Source organism: Lactuca saligna, chromosome 5, assembly GCF_052625555.1.
Source record: "Lactuca saligna cultivar CGN05327 chromosome 5, ASM5262555v1, whole genome shotgun sequence".
NCBI classification, from domain to species: Eukaryota; Viridiplantae; Streptophyta; class Magnoliopsida; order Asterales; family Asteraceae; genus Lactuca; species Lactuca saligna.
Window position 1 is genome coordinate 228,668,151 of NC_136421.1, and position 22,037 is coordinate 228,690,187.

General features: G+C 33.6%; 1 protein-coding gene across 1 annotated transcript; it reads left to right on the top strand.

The window, feature by feature from the left end:
• Positions 1 to 20,284: 20,284 nt before the first annotated feature.
• Positions 20,285 to 21,764, top strand: LOC145045833 (putative 2-oxoglutarate-dependent dioxygenase AOP1.2). The gene is made up of 3 exons (XM_078994140.1): positions 20,285 to 20,687; positions 20,876 to 21,197; positions 21,317 to 21,764. The coding sequence occupies exons 1-3, from the start codon at positions 20,329 to 20,331 to the stop codon at positions 21,563 to 21,565; spliced, it is 930 nt and encodes a 309-aa protein (XP_078850266.1). The 5' UTR covers positions 20,285 to 20,328; the 3' UTR covers positions 21,566 to 21,764.
• Positions 21,765 to 22,037: the final 273 nt, after the last annotated feature.

Consider the following 22,037-nt stretch of genomic DNA (forward strand, 5'->3'; position numbering starts at 1 on the left):
AAGATCTAATCGATCTTTATAGATTAAAGGTTAGTTTAATCTCATCACTTCTGCCAACCGGTGTCCCGCCTGTTCGAACAGGGGTGCAAGGGGGAGAAAAGAGAGTTGGAGAAGGTTCTCATCCGAAGGCTGAAGGTGATGCTTCGCATGGAGAAGCTAAAGTTGTGGGTAAAGCTTATCCTTCGAAAATTCCGACAACCAAGCCAATAATTTCGAGTGCTGGACCAGTTACTTAACTGTTGTAACGTCCATGCCAATCACAATGTCGATCACAAAGGGAATCGTATTTGGATCATATACTAGTCAAGATGAGGCTTCGAAAACAAAAGATGCTACAGATAAATCAACAGACAAAGGCAAGATGATTGTTGTTGAAAAATCAAAAGAAGAGAAGAAAGCAGAGGTCAAAGCAGAGATTGAAAAGCTAAGGGTAGTTCAGAGCATAATGAGGCAAAGGATGAGTGATCCTCCTGGTTTGAACAAAGGAGATCCTCCCAAAAATTATAACTATGAAACAATTGAAGCAAATGTGGCATTCAATCACATGTATGCATTCAAAAAGAAACCAAAACAGAGTTATGGGGTTTCTAATGTAGACATGAGTCAGCTTAACTTTCCGATTAACGACATGATGTTTCTGATGCCTCAGTTTAAAGTTTCAGATAAATTCAAAAGCGAAAATGATTACAAGTACATGAAGCTTCGTTTTCATGCAATTCTTACAAAGGCTCCAGAGGAAATTCGTTCTCTGATAAAAATCAAGAAGGTTATAAGCATCAAGACGGACATATTATTTGAAGATATGATACAGAATGTGAGATTCATTGTTGCAAGGGAGAATTTTCAGACTTGTGATTTCACAGTCGCAAATTTTCATCTTATGAATCTGCATGACCTTATACAAATGGCTCTTCTCCGAAAAGATAAAATACCTTCGAGAAACTAAACCTGATGTTTTTCGACTGGGAGTGGCTCACATCAATATCTTCTTGGAGAATTATTACGAGTGTTTAGCACTTACAAATGTGGGGCTAGCAACAGTGAAATGGGATGAAGTCTAAGTACCCATGGAGCCATCCAAGTCTCAACAAGAATTGAAGAAATATGTTGATGGGGAAATATGTTTAAAGCCTTTCGGTTTGGTATTTGCTGGTAAAGATAAAGCTGGAAATTCAAAGAGATTTTTGTTCGAAGCCACTAAAATTGAAAGATATACAACGTCTCAATATACGAACTTCATTGTTCGTATGAATAATTGCAAGAAAAACAACGAAGGAGATAAGAAGGAACTAAAGAAGAACATATCTTGGTACACGGAAGTTCGAAGGGTCATGATGTATGCCATCTAGATTCCCACAACCTGAGAATTCGACTTCATTCCAAAGGGGGAGATTGTTAGGGTCGAATACATCTTGTAATGAGCCAAAAGCCATACCCTTCATGTACTTTGTAATGTATTTACTAAGACGTCTTATATGTTTGAAGCTTAATTTTCATGTCTTAGTATTTTTTTGTATACTTTCCTGTTCCTTATAAATAGGAATTTTACTTAGAGTTAGATAAAAAGTCCTTTACAAAACATGTCTTTGTACTCTCTGTAAACTATCAAAGTATAATAGAGATGAAACAAGAAAATATTTACATCTCGTGTTCTTTCATTTCGTTTTCACTCAGATTTGATTTGCATTACTTGATTAACGATTCATCAAAACGAGTGAGGGGTACTGAAATCTTGGAGAAATCCTGAATAAATCTTCGGTAGTACCCTACCAAACCCAAGAAACTCCTGATATCCGATGGATATTTTGGAACCTCCCACTTCATCATTGCCTCGATTTTAGCTGTGTTGACCAAAATCCCATCCTGGTTAACGAGGTGTCCAAGGAACTAGACCTCTCGTAACAAAATATCACACTAAAAGACCAAGAAACAAAGGACCGACTCATACCCGAGTGAACAATACAAGAGTAGGCAAGGAGTTCACTAAGAGCGTACCTAATAGAGGTACAAACATATGAGCATAAAACAAACATAATCAATAAGATAAGAGATAGAAACATACCAGTCACAACATTTGGTGCTGTCTTGGCCTCCTCGGTAGTAAGATGGAAAGTGTCACCTTAATTCCACATGGGCTCCGCCCTGCCCTAACGCCTATCACCGATCCTCAAAGTAGCTGGCACTGAAGCCTGCGTCGACCTGACAGCTAGCAACAGACATTGGTCCTTCATATGGCCCACCTAATCATAATGGTCACAAAGTCTGACGTAAGAAGATGGAGTCTGCTGCAGACAATCCCTCGCAATGTGGCCCTGCTTGCCACATTTGTGGCAACCCGAAGAAGACTGACAAAGTCCAGCATGCACCTTGCCGCACTTCCCACATGTGCGACCCCTCTGACTCCCCGACTTAAAGTCAGCGGCCCTAAACCGTTTAGGCGCAGACTGCGACTGCATCGGGGCCGATATCGACTCCCTAGACTGCAATTCAATATCAATCTCACACTGCCTGGTGACCTCCTGCATCTCCAACAATGAACCATAACGTTGAGTAGAAACAAACTGCCTTATCTCCGTCTTGAGCATGCTCAAGTAGCGGGTCATTTGAGCCTGCTCGGATGCAGCAAACTCAGGGGAGAACATAGCTCTCTCCGTGAACATATTGGTGATCTCCATCACCGTCTCAGATCCCTGTCTCAACTCCAGATACTCCTGGGCCAACCTCTCTCACTCCTCCAACAGATCATATCGGGAGCGAAACATCTCAGAAAAGTACTCCCAAGTCACATCAGCCCTCTGCTCAACAGAAAAGGAACTGGTAGCGAGCCTCCAACAATCTTTCACTCCGGACCATAGAAGGTTCAGAGCACACCTACCCTTCTAGTCACCAAGGCATAAACAAGTGAAGAAACATCCTTTCACATTAGACAACAACCTCGCGGCTACGATCGGGTCCTGAACTCCTTCAAAAGTCGGGGGCTTCATATTTTCGAAGTCCCGATACTGAAAAACTTGACCCGATCGTACACCACCAGGTGTCATAGCCGCAGAGACTGCAGCAGCGGCAGTCTTAACAATGGTTGCGTATCTGTCATCAAAGAACTCCATCGTCGCGGTCTTGATAGACCCAAACATCTTCGGGATTTGTTTGCGGACAATAGTAACCACCTCCTTGTGAATGATCTCCCTGACACGGTCCTCTGAAAATGCAGGCCCATGCTTACTGCCAGCTCCTGATCCCAATCTGGATCCAATCTCAACTCTTCTTGTAGTCACCATATACATACACTAAATCCACATTGCCTAAAGGAAAGGCTAAATATCTCACAACTTGACGGTTGACCCCACATAACTCATCCATGAAATTTCCACCAACCCTACAACACATCGTGTATGCTAGCCATACATAACACTGGACCCTATAGATATTTGAATATATGATTCTACTCTAAGCCCTTCATCAAACAAGAACAGGAAATAAGGCCAAACCAAACATTCCCATGCTACAAGATCTTAGTTATATATAATTGTGATGCATACACTAAGCAACTACAGTAATGATGTTAATTCTATAAAAGAAAGGTCATAGGCTATCCCTTAAGATCCTAGCCTATCGCTAGCATGATGTTCTAACATATGACAATATCAAATAATAGTATGCTATTTTAGGGTCTACTTACTAGCTCCGACTAATCGTACACGTCGCATCCTCCTTGAGTATTTTTAAAACCATTTTGAAAATCTTTTCCTTAGTTTGAGACCTGATTCACACGAGTGTTCCTCCAATTCACTGAAACAAAAGGTTCTGGTACCAATTTGTAACATTCATAAATTCTTCAAAATTTTAAACTTTTTGAACAACCCAAAAACCAACCATTTTTTACAAATTGTTTTCAAAATACGAATTACATCCAAGAAATCCTAAAACCATAAACAAAACATGAGGAGGTGCACGATCACGCATTCGCCTTGCCACAATCCTTTGAGGTACTTCAAACACAATCCTAAACTATGAGCCCAAAGCTTAGTGAATAGCACAAATATAATAACAATATATTATAGGCCCAAGAAACCATCGGGTTGGAATGCCAATATACTATGGGTCTAATTATCCTCAGGAAGGAATACCCTACGCCCTCAACCATCGGGTTGGAATGATTCGGCATGTTGGCTGACGCACAAAGAGTGAAGCCTCAACCACCAACCAATCATGTGCATATAATACCGATAAACATACTACTAACCAGTCAGCAAGCAGATAGACAAATCTTACAGATCACTAAGAATTGCAACATCCTAAATACTAGGATACCGATCTTAACATATTACTACAACACTATAGCATGCATAGCAAGATATCAAATCTAAAGGGCTGGCCTTGGCGCCTTCGACCCGTAAGTACACTGATGAAGAATCACTTCACAAGTAATGCATAACAGATAAGGTCTGACTCCAAATCTCAAATCCCGACTCAATGCTTACAATCATCATGACCAATTCCATCAAAATCCCGAAATGCCTAAAATGCCCTAAAAAGTCCAACTTGTTAAACCATAGTTAAAGTCAAAGTCAACGGTCAAAGTCAATAGTCCATCTTGACCCAACTCATCGAGTGCACCAATGAACTTGTTGAGTTTCAATAGTACTCAGAAGGTAGAGAAAACCCTAGTCAACTCGTCCAGTTGGCTGGAAAACTCGCCAAGTTTTCCCGAGTTTTAACACATTCAATTGATTCTTCAATTCCAGGGACTCTAAGGCTCAGATCCAAACTCTAAATGTGTCTAAAAGGATAAAGTTTCAAACTTTATCCTTTGGGGCTATTCCAAATTCTCAAAAAACCCTCCACAAGGCTTGAAAACTCAAGGGCTTCACCATGAAGCACAAAATCCTTGAGATCTGAAACCCAACTTTTCCAGAAGAGATTCTAGCCTCAAAAACATCCCAAAGGTTGGTGCTTTATAGACATGCATGTCCAATGCATGTCTTGAAGCGAAAATGGGTCCAAAAAGGGAAAATGTGACCTAAAGTCCATGCATGGCATCAAGACTTGGCTAAAGACCTGATCTAAACCATTAGAAGGTCACCTTGACTTGGAGATTCATAAAGTTGCAAACTTTATGAAGTCCATCCATTGCAACATCCAAGAATTATGAGAAATAGGGACAAAACTAAACATCTAGCTACATAGATATATAAAAATCGGATCTTGAACACTTACAATGGTCTAGAAGAGATTAAAACTAAATATAAGAGCTTTTCTTGCTAGATCCTTGCTTCCTTCTCCGAACCTTCTTCTTTTGCTCCTAAATGCCACACTAGCTCACAATATAAGATAGAAGGATGATTAAGGATCACAAAGGCCGATAAGAGAGTTTAGAGGCTGATAAAATATCAACCTTGAGGACTTAAAGAGGTTATATAGGCTGAAAAACTCTAAAATTTAGAGTTTCTCACCTAACCAGGAACACATCCAGTTCTACTCACCGACTGAACGAGTTGGTCAAAAAAGATGTGCGACCCAAAAGCCCTTCAACACACCGAGTTGAGGCAATCAGCTCGTTGAGTTCCAAATGAAAACTTGTTTTTTGAAGAATAAATCTCATACCTGGAAATTGGGATGTTATATTAGTGCTTTAGATGTTGAAATAAATTTTCTCTTTTAGACATAGAAAATTCAATCTTGTAAAAGTAAACATCTTAGTCTCTGCCTCTCTCTAGCATCATTGTATTGAGTTTAATTTTTTAAATCTGTAAAATTGTAAGATAATATTATTCTCTAAAAAATATTAATATTTAATTGGTAGATGTTTGTTTATTAATAAATTTATCAATAAACTCACAAGGGATAATAAATAATAGTTTTAAAATGGTTAAAAGAATTATAAAAGTTTACAATTTCATAGAAAATGGTAGTTTACTAATATTTATATTGAAGTTGTAATAAATAATATTGTAACAATGTTGACAAATACACATTCAAACGGAATAATAAAGTAAAAAAATGACTAAAATTATAAACTCATCTGAGTTTGAACCCAAAAGGCAAATAGATGTATAATTCAACATTTCATAAAACCCAAAATATATTCAAATGATCAAAATTCTAACCCAAAAACGAATAATATGATACAAAGTCATCAAAAAAGAAAGTAGTATGTAAACATAATATGAAATCAATAGTACTCAAGTCACCCAACTACTCAAACAAAATCATGAAAATCGTATATTATTTTTCTTGCATTGGAATTAACTGTTTTGTGTTGCCATCTTCAGAAGTACGATATGCCATTGATGATGTTGGTCGTTTGGTTGAGGATATTGTTTCCAAATTATCAACATCGTAAACAGCTTCCAGGTTGCATTTTAATTCTTTATATCTAGACACCTTCTTAAAGGATGTATGCTTAGTTAGTTGACTTGTTGCAGTACTTTTATCAAGATTTGAAGCGGGTCTGACATTATTATTAGTAAACGAAGCAACATCTTAAATATAGAAAGTAAATTCATATGTCAATCTAAAAGTTTATAATATTTTAAAGTATTTAAAATATTAAATGTAGTTATATTATTATTAAAACCTTCAAATTTAAGGTGTCTTCAGTTTTCAATTCTGCCGATAAAACCTTAAACGAATCGGATCTAGCGCCTACATTTGTAGTACATAGAAATATGTTAGTTGATAAACTGAAATATAAAAAACAAAATTTAATAAGTGTTGTGTTTATAGTATTCTTCGTAAATAAATGTTACATATTTTATGTTAAATATTTTTTTTTCCAATTCAGCAATGGTTGTATTATTAGCAATGAACTTTGAGATTACATAACCATCAACTTTGTTCTTTAAATTATAATGTGAAATTTGAATTTTGAACGCCATCTTTTTATCCAAAAGTGCATTCAAAGCAGATAGATAAATCTTCATATTACCCTCCTAAAAAAATAAACGATAATAAAAATATATAGACAAAACGTAAATATTAGTTTTATGTAAATGAAGTTAATATCGATAACCTCATTAAACTTTTGAAGCAACTGTTTTGTGATTTTTTCCAGAAGTTTCTTTACATCACGATCAAATAACGTTAGTGACACAACACCAATAAAGTCTTGTTCTCTAATGGTGATTTTAAAACTAAAACCGTTCATATAAACAATTCCAGTAATATAAAATTAGAAAACTAAACCAAAGATTATAATATATGTATAAAAGAATTACTAAAAACCTTGGAACACAAATATATCTTTGTTTATACACATTGAAGTGTAATAATAAAAAAATTATTTATCTTGATTTTGGTGCTCATTTATTAAAACTACTTTTATTACTTTCTCTAGATAATTAGTACAAGCCAGATAGTACCATTTCATATCAATACACACATGATTAATCGTATCGACAATAATCAATGTTTTTTACTAGGAAATATTGATGTAAGTTTAAATTATATAATAAAAAAAGTAAAATGAAATATGAGAGTAAAGATAATCCAAAACTCTTTGACATAATGTATATTTCATAAATGAAAGTTAAGTATATAAACCTCATCTACTTGTTGGAGATCAACAATAGCATGAAAATCAAACTAATGAAGGAAACCGTCATTTTCAGAGTACATGATGGAGGAAATAGCGTTTCTATTAGCATATGTGCTTTTAGTCATGTTTATGTTTCGAAAAAACTAATGATTGTTAAACACATGTGACTCAACCAAGTAACATGGATCACGTAAAATAAGCAAAACATGAACAATTCAAAACATATGGTTAGAGTGAAAATTGTCATTATATAATTATGTAATATTTGAATTCTATTTGGGGGAGATGATAACAACAATTTAATCTAAGGGTGGAATATATAGGATTCAAATATAACTAAGGGCCCTAATTGCCTCATTAGTGAATTAATATCTAAAATTCAAACAATTATCTCAAATATTTTGTCATATTTAAGGATAAACGGATATCTCGTATATAAATAGAATGATATACTTCAAATAATAAAACTAAAATATTCACTAAAATGCTATTCTTATATGTACTAAATAATCATGCTGAAAAATAATAAAAACATAAGGCCAAAACAGTAAATTATAAATCAACATCAACTTGATGAATAAAATGTGATTTAATAAAAAAAAAAGTAAAAGGGTAGATAATTTTGTTTTATTTACTATACTAATAAAATGTATCTAGTTTTCTAATTATTTTCTTTCAAATATTAGCATATCTAGTAATAACATAAAAACTAGTAATTGTTTTATTATTAAGTACACATAAAATAAGTATTTGTTTATTTATATATCCATATTTTTATCAAAAAATCAATTAAAAAATATGTGCATTTAAAAGAAAAGTAACAATCAAAATATGATATTTGTTTATATTGTATAGTTCTGGGTATAATTAAAAAATAATAAATTTAATAATTATACATTTATTACTTTTAATGAAGGCCTTTAATGAAATACACTGTATGAACTGCTTTTTTCTTTCCACTGAACAACCTACAATGAAATAAAATAGGAAAGAATCGAAGAACAAAATGAACCCTAATCCTAACTCTAACAGAGAAGTTCAACACAATTAGAAAAATTGAAGAGGAACGAATTTCATATCAGAGTTAAATACCACCGAGAGGGAAGTGAGGGCTTTAGCAAATCATTGCAGATATGGTTATTGTAGAGAACAAAATTAGGGTGATATATATGTGAAAGATATCTGCGAAAGATTAAGAAAATGAAAGCATATGAATACTTACCGATTCGTGGGTGTTTGATGTGGAAATTGGAGTGGGTAATCAGAAGAAATGTTCGTGGGTGTTTGAAGATGAAGCAATAGGAGTTTTTTTCTACCCCTCAGACAAAGTCAAATAGGAGATAATCAGATGTTGAGATAATTTCTTATCTATGATTAAACACATTTAAAAAAAAATGAATTATATTTACAATTTTTCAAAATCATTTTGACTGTAACTTGATGAATCATTTTAAATATTTCATATTTACTTACCTATTGTATAGTCTAGATAATTTTGGAACGATTTTTTGTTATATTTAATTAATAATTTGGTTAATTATTTTTTATATGGACACCGAAATCCATTTGTAATGGTTATTATCAAAGTTATTTCACTGGATAATATTTTCAAAGAAACAAAAATACGTTGCTATTGTCAAAGAATCGAAAGTACAATGCTATTTCATGTTTTTTTTATCTATGTGTTTATTCATAGATATTTCTTTCATGTTCCTACAATTGATCAAAAGGCACATATATTTATGAAATCAGTTCAAAGTGGTCGACATTCGACGGTTGTTTCCAATATTGGTGTACTTAAGTGCCCACAAGCTTGCATGGGGGTATCCAACTAGTTTTTAGTTAGTTAGCAGGTTTTAGCTCTAAGCGTATTTTATAAATTTTGTATTGTTACAGTTATTTATTTGTTATTGTATATACACTGAGCTGGTATAAATGAAGACGTAAGAATTCTGTTGGAATCCTTCTCTCTCTTTTACGTTTCATTGATTACAAAATTTTCGAAGGTATAAATTCTTTAACCCATGCAATACTTTTTATAAACCATGTGCCAACACTGGTACACCCTTGGAGTGAATTACAATCCCTGCAAGGGAACTTAATCAACACATATAATCCACCAATATATTTAATTTTAAATCCAAAATTCATTATTCCCTGATAAATAGAATAAAAAAATATTTAAAGTCAGGCAATTTTTTAAGATGTCTAGGTAACAAACATATGTGTTATATGTAGTTGGATTCCACCCTTCATCATCTCTTCCCTCGAACAACACTTGTGTAACACCCAAAATTTGATTGTAAAATTTTTACTTTTAATTCAGCCATAAAACACCACTTAGTAATACCAATCATTCAAAAGTATAATAATGTAAAAATAGTTATCAAAGTACAATCCCAAAGACCAATGAGTTTCGGACAAAACATAGGTGGATGTACTGCGATCAAGCCGAGCCCTTCCCTTTTGAACAAGAAGTACGTGAACGTAAGTTGAAAACCATAAGCACAAAGCTTAGTGGTTTCCCCAAAATACCACATACCATACATAATAAACACATATTGGCCCCCCGCCCTTCATCGGGCCTTGCCCGACATTGAGTCCCCTCGGGTTTCGGGCTCCACCCAACATCAAGCCTCTCTTGGTTTACAGATCTGTTAATCATCAGGCCGTGCCTGATATTGGGCTCTGCCCATACACATACAAACGTATAAACATATAATCGTACAAACACATGCAATAATCACGAAGATAATAGCATACAATACAGTCATCGGGCCTCGCGCGACATCATACCCCGCTCAGTATACATACCAATGCATACACATGAAAGAGTCACCCAGACATCGAGCATCCTAACATAATAAACCATGGTCCGGAATTGGTGCCTTCGACCAGCTAAACACAGTGACGAAACCACCCCAAGCTGTCGAATATCTCAGATAAAAGCTCAAACCTCCGATCCGGAAAAATTCCCATGCTAACATCATCAAATAATACCAGATTAAAAATTGGTCCACAACCCATAACTAGAATTCAAGTTCGATTGTCCAACACTCAAGGTAAAAGTCCATTTTACCCTTTCCTCACTTGGCACAAAATACGAGGCCCACCAATAGCATCAAAAGCCCATTTAGGCCTAACTTCCTAATTGGCCGAAAACTTTTGTTGGGCCTAATCCAAGGAGGCCCAAATTCCTAAAAGATACCCAAAGCTCCAAATGGTCCCAAGCACCAAAAAGGTCCACATATAGAAAAATTTTCCCCAACAAGGCCCAAAAGCCCAAAAACTACATCTTACGTTGTGACCAACCTTGATCACGTCCTGAGAGCTCACTCAATCAGATCCCAACTCATCACAATTCAACCTAGTCAACTCAATCAAGGTAGAGTCAATAGGGTTGCCCTAACGTTGTGAGAAGCCTTCTCTCACGTTATGAGCCCCAAGCAAATGACTAGAAACGAGACCAATCGCTTCTCACATCGTGAAACCTTATGTCTCATGTCGTGAGAACAGTCTAAGCCAAAAAATTTCAACTTTTAAGTTCTTAATCCATAAAGCCTTCAATCCTAATTCTTTTAGAAGCTAACAAGGACTCTAAAGGCCAACAAAATGATTATTGATGGACATGCATGCCCTATGTACGTCCTAAACCCGTCTTAGGTTAAAATGACAAGAAATGGCCCCAAACTCAAACAGGATTAATAAATTATAACCACACTTTAGATCCATAAGACTAAATAATAGAGAATGAGTCATTGATCCATAAAGTTGCCAACTTTATGTATCCTAAGCATACAATCTAACAAAACATGCAAAGAGGAGCTTAAAAATTAGATCTAGCAATTTGATCTCATAAAGATTGGATCTTGGACACTTACAATTATCCAAAATGTGCACAAGATGATGCTGATGAAGCCTCCTTGATGAACCAACACTCTAGAACCTCTTCTTCTCCTTCTTATAGCCACCAAAACACTAAAATGGATCCAAAATCACCAAGATGGATTAGGGTTAGGGTTTTATGAGTTATGGGAAGGAAGAGGCTGAGAAATGAACTCTAAAACCGAGTTAAGGGGGCTTAAATATGTTAGGAACCCTAAAACTTCGTGGGCTTGGGCTACAACGATCCTCGTGTCATGAGGTCTCATTAATAACGTCAGGAGCTCACTCCCGGATAAAATCTTCATGCAACCCTCCTCACGTCATAAGCCTCCATTCCTCACATAGTGAGGGCCCATTTTTCTCCAAAATCCAACATTTTGACCCTTTAAAACCCATATTTAATTCATCCAATAAAACAAATTTTACAACTTGTGTTAGATCAATATATCTCCCTTTATTATTAGAGTATGATTTACATGCATGACATTTAAAATCCATATCACCATGCATATGATTGATTGATTATGTTTCATTTTTTTTGGAGACACAATTACATGATACAAATCAAACCATATGCCCAAACTTTTAGCAAAATCATGAACATTAATCACCTTCAAGAATCTGAGAAAACCAATTTTTCTAAACTTATTCCTCTTATGATCAATAAAAACCCCATTCAGTACCCCAAACTTATTCCTCTAAACATATTCTAAAACAACCATGTTTCTCATTTTTTTTTGGAAGCAAAAAAAGAATTAAGCTGAAGCTTACTCGCAATATTTCAGCGAGCACCCCGGGATTGAGCTCCTTTACAGGGCAAACGTAGCCCCTATAGAGATTTCCAGGAAAGGTTCCACACATGTTGAATCACAAGAGGTAGTTTAAGGGAATTGAACTCTCAAGTTCATGCCCTACATGGGTATAAAGCCCAACGCATCAACCCAAGTAGGTTGGATATCACATGCTCGGTCCCCATTTTATGAGGGATTTATGTTACATAAAAATACATGTTAGTTTATGGACATCATTTTGATTTTGACTAAATCAGTGTTCCAAATACCTAAACATGAAAGTGCCCCCAACCATTGTTACCCATTTCTCATTCCTACCATTAACTTCCGTCTTCAGACAAGATTGATAATCCCGAAACCTAGTCGTCAAAGGTAATCAATCCTCATCGTAATAAAAATGAAATACATAGATTGTGAATCCGATGAAAAACAATCCCGTTATAGGCTTCAATATCGAAATCACGAGAATCCCTCTACAAAACATTAAATAGTGGTCGTAACTGCTTGAAAGTTTGGCAACGTTTCATGTCACTTATTTCTTCATGATTACTTTTCATAATTTTTAGAAACATTGACTTAAATAACATATACATGATATAACACTTTTTATTGTAGAGCTGGAAAAAAAAGCAACCAAACCTATCAACCCAACCTAGTAACAAGTAAACATGTTTAACAAGTTTATTAAATGAGTTTTGTTAGTGTTAAATTTCCACCGAGATTTCAATCTGTCAACCCGTTTTAGAAATTATGTTCATTTTTATTCTATATTTCTTAAATATTAAATACTCAATAATTTAGATTTTAATTATTTTAGTTTTGTGTTTATCCAACCATGATTGTATTCTTCTCAAATTTTAACAATTAATGAATTTTATAATTACTTTTTAATTTTTTTCGAACAATTATTAGAAGAGAAAATTAAAAATTTAGCCTAATACCCTAATTACTTTGTGGAAAATAGCTAAATAAATCATTTTTACAAATTTACCCATTAAAATCGTAGGTGAAATGAACCCATCTTCGATTTGGGCATCCCATCTGCGAACGTATAAGCACCTGAAGCACAGTTGTGCTTTAGGCGCTTGTACGTTCGTAGATGGAATAGTTCACCTGTGATTTTGGTATCCCATTTGCGATTTTGTTTTGGATTTAGTATAAAAACGTTTTTTCCGTCATTTTTCACTTTCTAAGTTGGAAAAACTCTCTCTCTCTCTCTCTCTCTCTCCTTCTCTCTCTCTGTGTGATTTTATTTGATGATTTCTTCAATAATATGACTGATTTCTTCAACAATCCTGAAAATATGGTAAGATTTTAATTCATTTTATGTTTTAATCAATAATTATCTAGTGTATGTTTTATTTATTTATTATTTTTTGTAAAAAAAAATGACATTATATTGATTGTTATTTAGTAATTTTGTTATATTTGATAGATATAATATTATTTATTAGTATCCTTGAAGTTTTAATGCTATTTTGTTAGTGGTTGTATGAATGTACAAGTATGGAATGCGTAAAATGTGCATTGGGTTGTTGTATATTTAGTAAAATGGTCACACTATGTTATTTTTTTAAGTTGAAAATTGCAAAAAAAATTTACAATATGTTACATTTTCTAAAATGGTTACAATATGTTTGGTTAGTGGTCGTATAAGTTGAAAATTGTATCTACTTGTCGTTTCAGTTGAAAAATGCTTATAATACGTTATTGTTTTTCAGCGTAAATTTAAAAAATTGTTACAACATATTACACTTACTGAAATGGTTACAATATGTTTTGCTAGTGGTTGCATAAGTTGAAAATTTGTATATACTTATCGTTTAAATTGAAAAATACTTATAATATGTCATTGTTTTTCAGCGTAAATATAAAAATTATTGACTGAATCTTGGTTTATGCATTGTTTATGTTTGTAGTTTGAATGTTGGATTATTTATTCCATTTATATCTGAATATTTTTATAGGAAATAGTTGTTTAGTTTTATAATATGTTTTTTTTTTGCAGCATGATTATAATAATTTGAATGTAAAAGCTATTGTTAACTTAAAACGATCGGGGTGTAACATCTGGGAAGTATTTGAGGTGTTACATGGTTTAAGATGCGATATTTTTTGGGAAAATGTATTTGGTTAATAGTTGGACATCCCTCGTTTACAAGGGGACGGATTGTTGTTCCACAAGATGTTTCTTCATCAGATACGGTATGGCACTATTTTATCCCCAGATGACATGAAACCGTTATATTTTAGAGTGGGGGATATGAAATTGGTTTATGGCCTGAAATAGTTTTGTTTAATAGTTGGGTTTAATTTTGACGAGTATCCCAAAATGATTGGCAAAAAAGTTTTAGAAAAACAGTTAGTAGTAAAAAAAATTGTTTATTGTAGGAATGTCTATTTTCGAACCATACAAATAGTTCAATCAAAATTTGTGACCTGAAAAGTTTTTTTTTAAATCATCCCTTCTTAGAAGCTAGCGACGATGATGCACTTATACGTTGTGTGTGAAGGATTTTTTGGGAAAAGAAATAAACGATCGGGTGCTGCAAGAGTGGTTTTTTTGGATGAGAATTTGGATGTGTGGAACATGTATTTTTTGTTTACTTTGAGAGTTTCATATTATTAATGTTAATGTATATTAAAATTAATATTTTTTTGGCAGTTTTTCTTGGGGTAGCTATTTGTGAGACTTTACCTATGGCAATCTTGAGGATACGTGGAACAAGATAGATAAATATTTTTCACTGTCGGAGCATCGTTAAACTTTTAAATACTCCGTTTCAGGATTTACGGCGGCATTTAGGGTATACAAATTTATTATTATTTGTAAGAATTTATTGTTATGTTAGTTATTTTAATTTTTATTTTTATCACTACAATTGTGAAAATTGTAGATATGGATATATGAGATGCTTCCAGCTGTTCATGCTGGTGGATTTCCGTTGAGAAGAAACATAGATACGCCTTAGATGAAACGATAGAGTGGCTCAAAAAAATTGAAATGGGATGACACGAACAAGATTTTTACAATGACAAAGGTTTATAAAAATTATTTTAATTTTTAAAAATTCCATATTACACTTTTATATGCATTTTTAATATGTTAAATTGTTTTAGGAGGGACAACGATCAAAAAATAAAATATCACCGAGTGATGATGAGATGCGATCTTCTTATTATATGTTATTTCAAGAGTTTGTATATGGTGAACAGAATTCAGTCCCATCCACAGTATGGGACCATTTTAGGAGACAAGACAAATCTTCGTCCAACATGTTGTCTAGTGATCGTTCTCACGGTAGAGAGGGACGTAGTAGGAAATCTAACCTAGAGGAGGTGTTAAGACGGCTACATGCACTAGAGCAACTGATGTTTATGAGTCGAGAACTTACTGAGGTGTTTGAAGAAGAAGTTGATAATGAAGATATATGGAACGACATCAGTTTTGAGGCACCTGCAGTCATCCTGACTTCTCAGTCAACGTCGTACCGAAATTGCGTTGGAATACAAACAAGCTCAATAATGGATAGACCTCAATAAAAAGAAAATCAAAGAGCATTAATAATGGATAAAAAAGACTAAGAAGACAATCAAAATAATTGAAAAATAACTTGCTAACAAGGACACGAAGATGATACAGCTTTGGGTGCAAAAGGATCGTTTGGAAGATAAAATGAGAATTAGAGATGATTATATAACAATCGAGAAAGAGAAGTACCTGTTGCAGTTCCCTGAGTTTAATAATTAGTTAAAAAATTCTTGTAACATTATCATGAGTTGGGTTTGGTGTTTTTTTAGATTAACATGTTTATTTACCGTTAAGCTTCGTTTGTTGTTTTAATAAAAACATCTTCAAATTTAAGGTTGTTTTATATCAAAATATGAAAGAATAAAAAACATCTTATAAGATTTAATAAAAACATTACAATACATAATAACTTAACAAGTCTTCAATATAAGGTTGTTTTATATCAAAATCGGCGTCATAGCTTTGTGACCAAGTCGAAGAACCACCAATATTAAATGTCGTTTCTGTAGTCGAAATTCTCGTGTGACGTGCTCCTTTACCGGACGCCCTTCCAGAACAATTGTTTCTCGTGTGTCCTCCTTGACCACATGTAGAATAGTCTTTTTTAATTGGACCCTCACCTTGGGATGGATGCAGTCTGTGTTTCTTGGCCTGCCTGGCTGATATTTATCCATTATAGGTCGCTTAACAATCATCAAATCATCGGGGATCTCCCATTCGGATGGATTTGGCAAAGGGTTTGTTGATTCCTCATACTTTTTCCTCAGTGTTTCGGTATAGTAAGCATTTAATGCAAACTTTGACCAGTCTTGGTAATTGTTGACTGTTAACGCTCTTATGACATGACCATAAGGTATGCCATGAAGTTGTCAATGCCTACATGTACATGTCATTTGTTGGAAATCAAGAATCCTGTTTTGTGCCCCCTTTTGACATCGCATTTAGTACTTGAGATCATGCGAACATCCCATTTACTAAAATATTTTTTGTTTTCTTTTACAATATCATTGTTTCAAGGGGTGAGTGCTGTTGTTGCTTCCGCTTAAAAAATAGACAAAATTACACAGTTACGATCAATAAAATATAACAAAAACATTAATATTAAAACTTCATACCTGCAAAGTTATGTTTTTGAAACCACCAATGTTGCATTGTTGCACGAAAAAAAATCGATCAATATAAGTATCAATACCTTACGTGCATGTCTAGATAATGCATTTATAGACTCTACACTGTTGTATCGGTTCCCTCTAAAATGTGTCCGGGACCAAGTTTCAGGATTTATACTTTTTAATTATTCTCATACTAGTTCTTTTGTGTTTTTCATACTTTCAATGCCGGCATCAAAATCTTCAACTGTATACGCTATACAAGCCCCCCAAAAAATTCATTTAGTTGTCTTACTCTTCACGTATCTAGCTACTACGTTGAAATACAAATGGACACCACATATTCCGTCATGAGTGTGAAGAAAAATGTTGGCAACGGTTGTCGCTATAGATGGAGGCCTATCAGATATAAATGTAAGCTCCTCTATATTGCCTATGCAATCACGTAGTTTTTGAAAAAACCATGTCCACGAATTTGTACACTCATTTTTTGCATATACCATATGCAACACGTAATATTTGGTTTTGTCCGTCCTTAGTAACTGCAAGTAACATGGTACCTTTGAATTCACCCTTTAGGTGGGCTTCATCTACTACAAGGGTCAGTTTACAAAAATTGAAAAAAGTGTGTACCTACAGTAGATTGTATATTTCTTCAAATACACCAAAATAAAAATAAATAATAATAATAATAATAATAATAATAATAATAATAATAATAATAATAATAATAATAATAATAATAATAATAATAATAATAATAATAATAATAATAATAATAACCGAGCAACCAAGTGCGACATACAAAAACTCAAACCGATCATCACCATAAGTTTGAATATGTGTCACCGTACCCGGATTATGTTTAACCAAATTATGGAAATAAGCCAGAAGTTTGGTAAAAGAATTCTCTTCCATACGCCTTAACAACAACAATGCATATTGCTTCCCACGCCAAGCCTGATGGTATGATATGTTGATATTCAACTCAGCATTCATATCATTAATAATATCTTTTCCTCGATATACTATACTATAATCTCCATCCAAAACATCAGCAAGATATTCACCGAAAACATATTTGTTTGCTTGTCGATGATTAGGTTGCAAAATTGTTGAGGAACATGTATGTACATCAACAAATTTATTCACTTGGAAAAGTCCGCCAGAGTTTTTAATTCAATTTGCTCTTAGTAACCAAGAACAAATTTTTGAAACACACACAACCTCATACCTTGATATGGTGGATCTACTTGTCCTCATCTGAAAAGTTTCTCGAAGACATTTTTTCCCAATAGCCTGTTTTAGAAGATCTTTGTTCTTAAATATACTAAGACATTCAATTTTTTGAAGATTGATATCTACCATCTGTGCTGGGATATCTTCATTAATATCAACCGGACATACGGGTACATGGGGCATACCATGAAAAAGGTTATCGAGAAACTTAGGTTTAACTTCATCACCCAACTCATCTCCATCAGAATTGCTTTCTAAGTCGGTTATATCTAAAACTACATCAACATAATCCCCATAAACATGCACATTTTCATCTTTTTGAATAATAACTTTTTTTTTTACTTTTATCTAATATACGCCTATTCATAACTTTATCTTCTTGTTTGGGAACATCAACACAACGACCACCTATGTCATTAAGATATGTACCAACATCAACTTCACCAACATACTTGTAATTCTCAAGATCTACATAGTGAATACGTGAATACCTAACATTAACATTTTCAACAACACTGTGAAATTGAGGTACACCAGGCGTGTATGGAAAGTCCATATCAGATTGTTGCTCCGTTTATCGCTGCATAAATTAGCAACCGACACATTTCCACTCTGGCCACCCTCCTTATCCGCATCACATTCATCAGCCACCACAAACACTTTCACAACCATTCATCCACTACATTTGATAACATTTATCAACATTCTAGCATCCATATCTTCAACTATGGCTATATAATGATTCAATTCAGGATGATGGAAACAAAGACTAATTTTATATTTGTCTAACAAACTGATTTTGATTCTCACTAAAGATACAAATTCACTATAACTAATATAATCAGAAAATATCAAATAAAATTCAGAAATACCTCCCTGTGGACATACGTATTACATATTTGTTTCAGTAACTTGCTATCTCCTACCAGTTACAAGGCAAACTAAATATTCAATCATTTTTAGAGAGGTTTTAAGCAAATTTTCCAAAGAAGTAACAACTAATTTGATAATTTTTATTAAAACATTATATATAATAATGTTATTCGTAGTCAAACCCATCAATTTTGTAGTAAAATAAATAAATAATAAAATAATAAAAAACAACCAAATCGCAGATAAAAGAGAGGAAATCGCAGATGGATTATGTCTATCTGCGATTTTACCCTGAAATACAATATATATATATATATATATATATATATATATATATATATATATATATATATATATATATATATATTATTTTAAACCATCTACAAATATACAAGTGCTAAAGCACGTTTGTACTTTACCCACTTGTACATTCCTAGTTGGTATTGCAAAATCAAAAATGTGGTAGATTCATCTGTGATATCAGTGACTAAATTTGTTTTTTTTTTTTTTTATTTTTTTTTATTTTCCACAAACTAATTAATGTATTAGGCTAAATTTGTAATTTTTTCTTATTAGAATGCGTAACATATTTTAATTTTGCTCTAGTTTTTAATTCAATTATATTGAAATTTAAATGTGTTGACGGAAGTCAACATGTTTATTAAGCAGCCTAGGTAATATGGAAAAATAAAATAAAAAGATCAATCTGGTCTAAACTAGTTTAATAAACAAGTTGGATTGGACCAGTTTACTATTGATTAGTTTAAGATTTCCTCTCTCTCTCTCTCCGGGTGGAAGGAGGGGGCAACGACCTTGTCAAGGTGCAGGCCAAGCCCACTCAAAGTGAAACGATAGAAAAAGCTAGACAAATTAAACAAATCTATCGAAAAGTAACTCTAACCTCCCATTTGTCACCACTATGTTAGAAAATTTACGTTTTTTTCTTTTTGACTTAAATACGTGTTTAAAAATTAAAAAAAAAAAAAGGTATGCATGTGAGTCGACATTAATTCAATTGATTGTTTAGTTTATCTCTTTTAATTACAATGAATTATTAAGATCCCTGCAGGCCAAAAAACTTTTTGTACAATTATTATTAAATGATACTCAATGCAGTTAGATAAGCCAAAACATATGGAAACAATGTCACATAAATTTTATGAAATAAACAGACAATAATTATAATACAAATAATAATTTGATGATAATGATATTAACTAATTTTGTGTCAAAATCAACCACAAATTAAAAGGACGACGTTTATGGATAAATTATTGATAAATTGTGTCGTCTAGAAACCACGACTTCGAATATAAAGTTTGGAGTTGTTGAGGCACTTCTAAGTGTTCCTACGTAACAAATATGGGTTCAGAACTTAAACTCCCTTTTGTGGATTTCTCAAATATTGACCAAAACACGAACTGGGATTTAACAAAATCCCAAGTCCATAGAGCCCTTGAAGAATTTGGTTGCTTCGAAACAACCTACGCCAGCATCCCACCGGAGCTCCAAACGTCCATGTTTGATTCATTAAAATTACTTTTTGATCTCCCTTTACAAACCAAAATCAAAAACAAGTCTTCAAAGCCCTTTCATGGTTACGTAGGTCAGTACCCAATGGTGCCACTCTATGAGAGCATGGGCATTGACGATGCTCCTATTCTTGAGAAAGTAGAAAGCTTCGCCAAAATGTTGTGGCCCAAAGGCAACACCGAATTTTGGTACCTAATTTACTTATTTTGTTTACACAAACCATATATATATATATATATATATATATATATATATATATATATATATATATATATATATATATATATATATATATATATATATATATATATAAGAGCAGTATTTTTAACTTTAATATCGTTTTATGGTCTTTTACTTGCATCTTATCTTTTATTAGCAAGACTATACAAGAGTTCTCGGAGAAGCTATCCAAACTTGATCAAATGGTGAGGATGATGGTGTTGGAGAGTTTGGGATTAGAAAAGTATGTGAAGGAACACCTGGATTCAACAAATTATTTGCTTCGGGTCATGAAATACAAAGGACCCGAAACAAACGAGTCCAAACTAGGACTCAATTCTCATACCGATAAGAACATTGTCACGATTTTACACCAAAACCAGATCGATGGATTAGAAGTGCAAGCAAAATCCGGAGATTGGATCAAGATTCAACCTTCACCGAATTCTTTCATTGTAATGATTGGTGATTCACTCTATGTAAGTTTTTAGCGACACATATCGCAAAAGTACATGACAGATTTACACTTTCATTTTTTCCACAAGGAAAACTACAATTTTGGAAATATTGATGAACCTTTGGAGATTTATGATTGTAGGCATGGACGAATGGACGATTGCATTCACCTTATCATCGGGTGATGATGAGTGGAGACAAAGCTAGGTATTCTCTTGGTTTGTTTTCAATACCAAAGGCTGGGTATGTGGTAAAATCCCCAAAGGAGGTTGTAGATGATGAACACCCATTACTCTTCAAACCATTTGATCATGTTGAGTTCCTTCAATTTTACTACACTGAGGCTGGCCAACGAGCCCAATCTGCTCTTAAGACTTATTGTGGTGTCTAAAGTATTACATGATCTTCATCTTTGCATATCCATTTTGTTGATGTATGGACTTTCATTAGTACATCTCACTTGTGTTTGTTCATGTATTATCATATTCATGTATGTTTGTATGTGTGTGTATGTATATCAATCATGGAAGACTAGAAAAATTTCCATATACATGATAATTTACGAAAAGAATATATTTATGTTAGGGTTATTCTCATGGAAATTCGTGAGTTGATTCACACTGCTCTAACACATAAGCGTTATGTGATATGCAAATCCAATACATACAACCATAATATGGCAAACGTAAGAGCTCATTAGAGAAAAAAGATCCTAATACACCAAGAAATCTATATATCACTAGTTTAACTTTATGAAAATTATAATAAGCAACATCCAAGTAAATGTGACTCATGATAATTTATCTATCTTAAACACTATCTATTTGAAACAATCAACACTTCAACGTCATACTACTTGACCA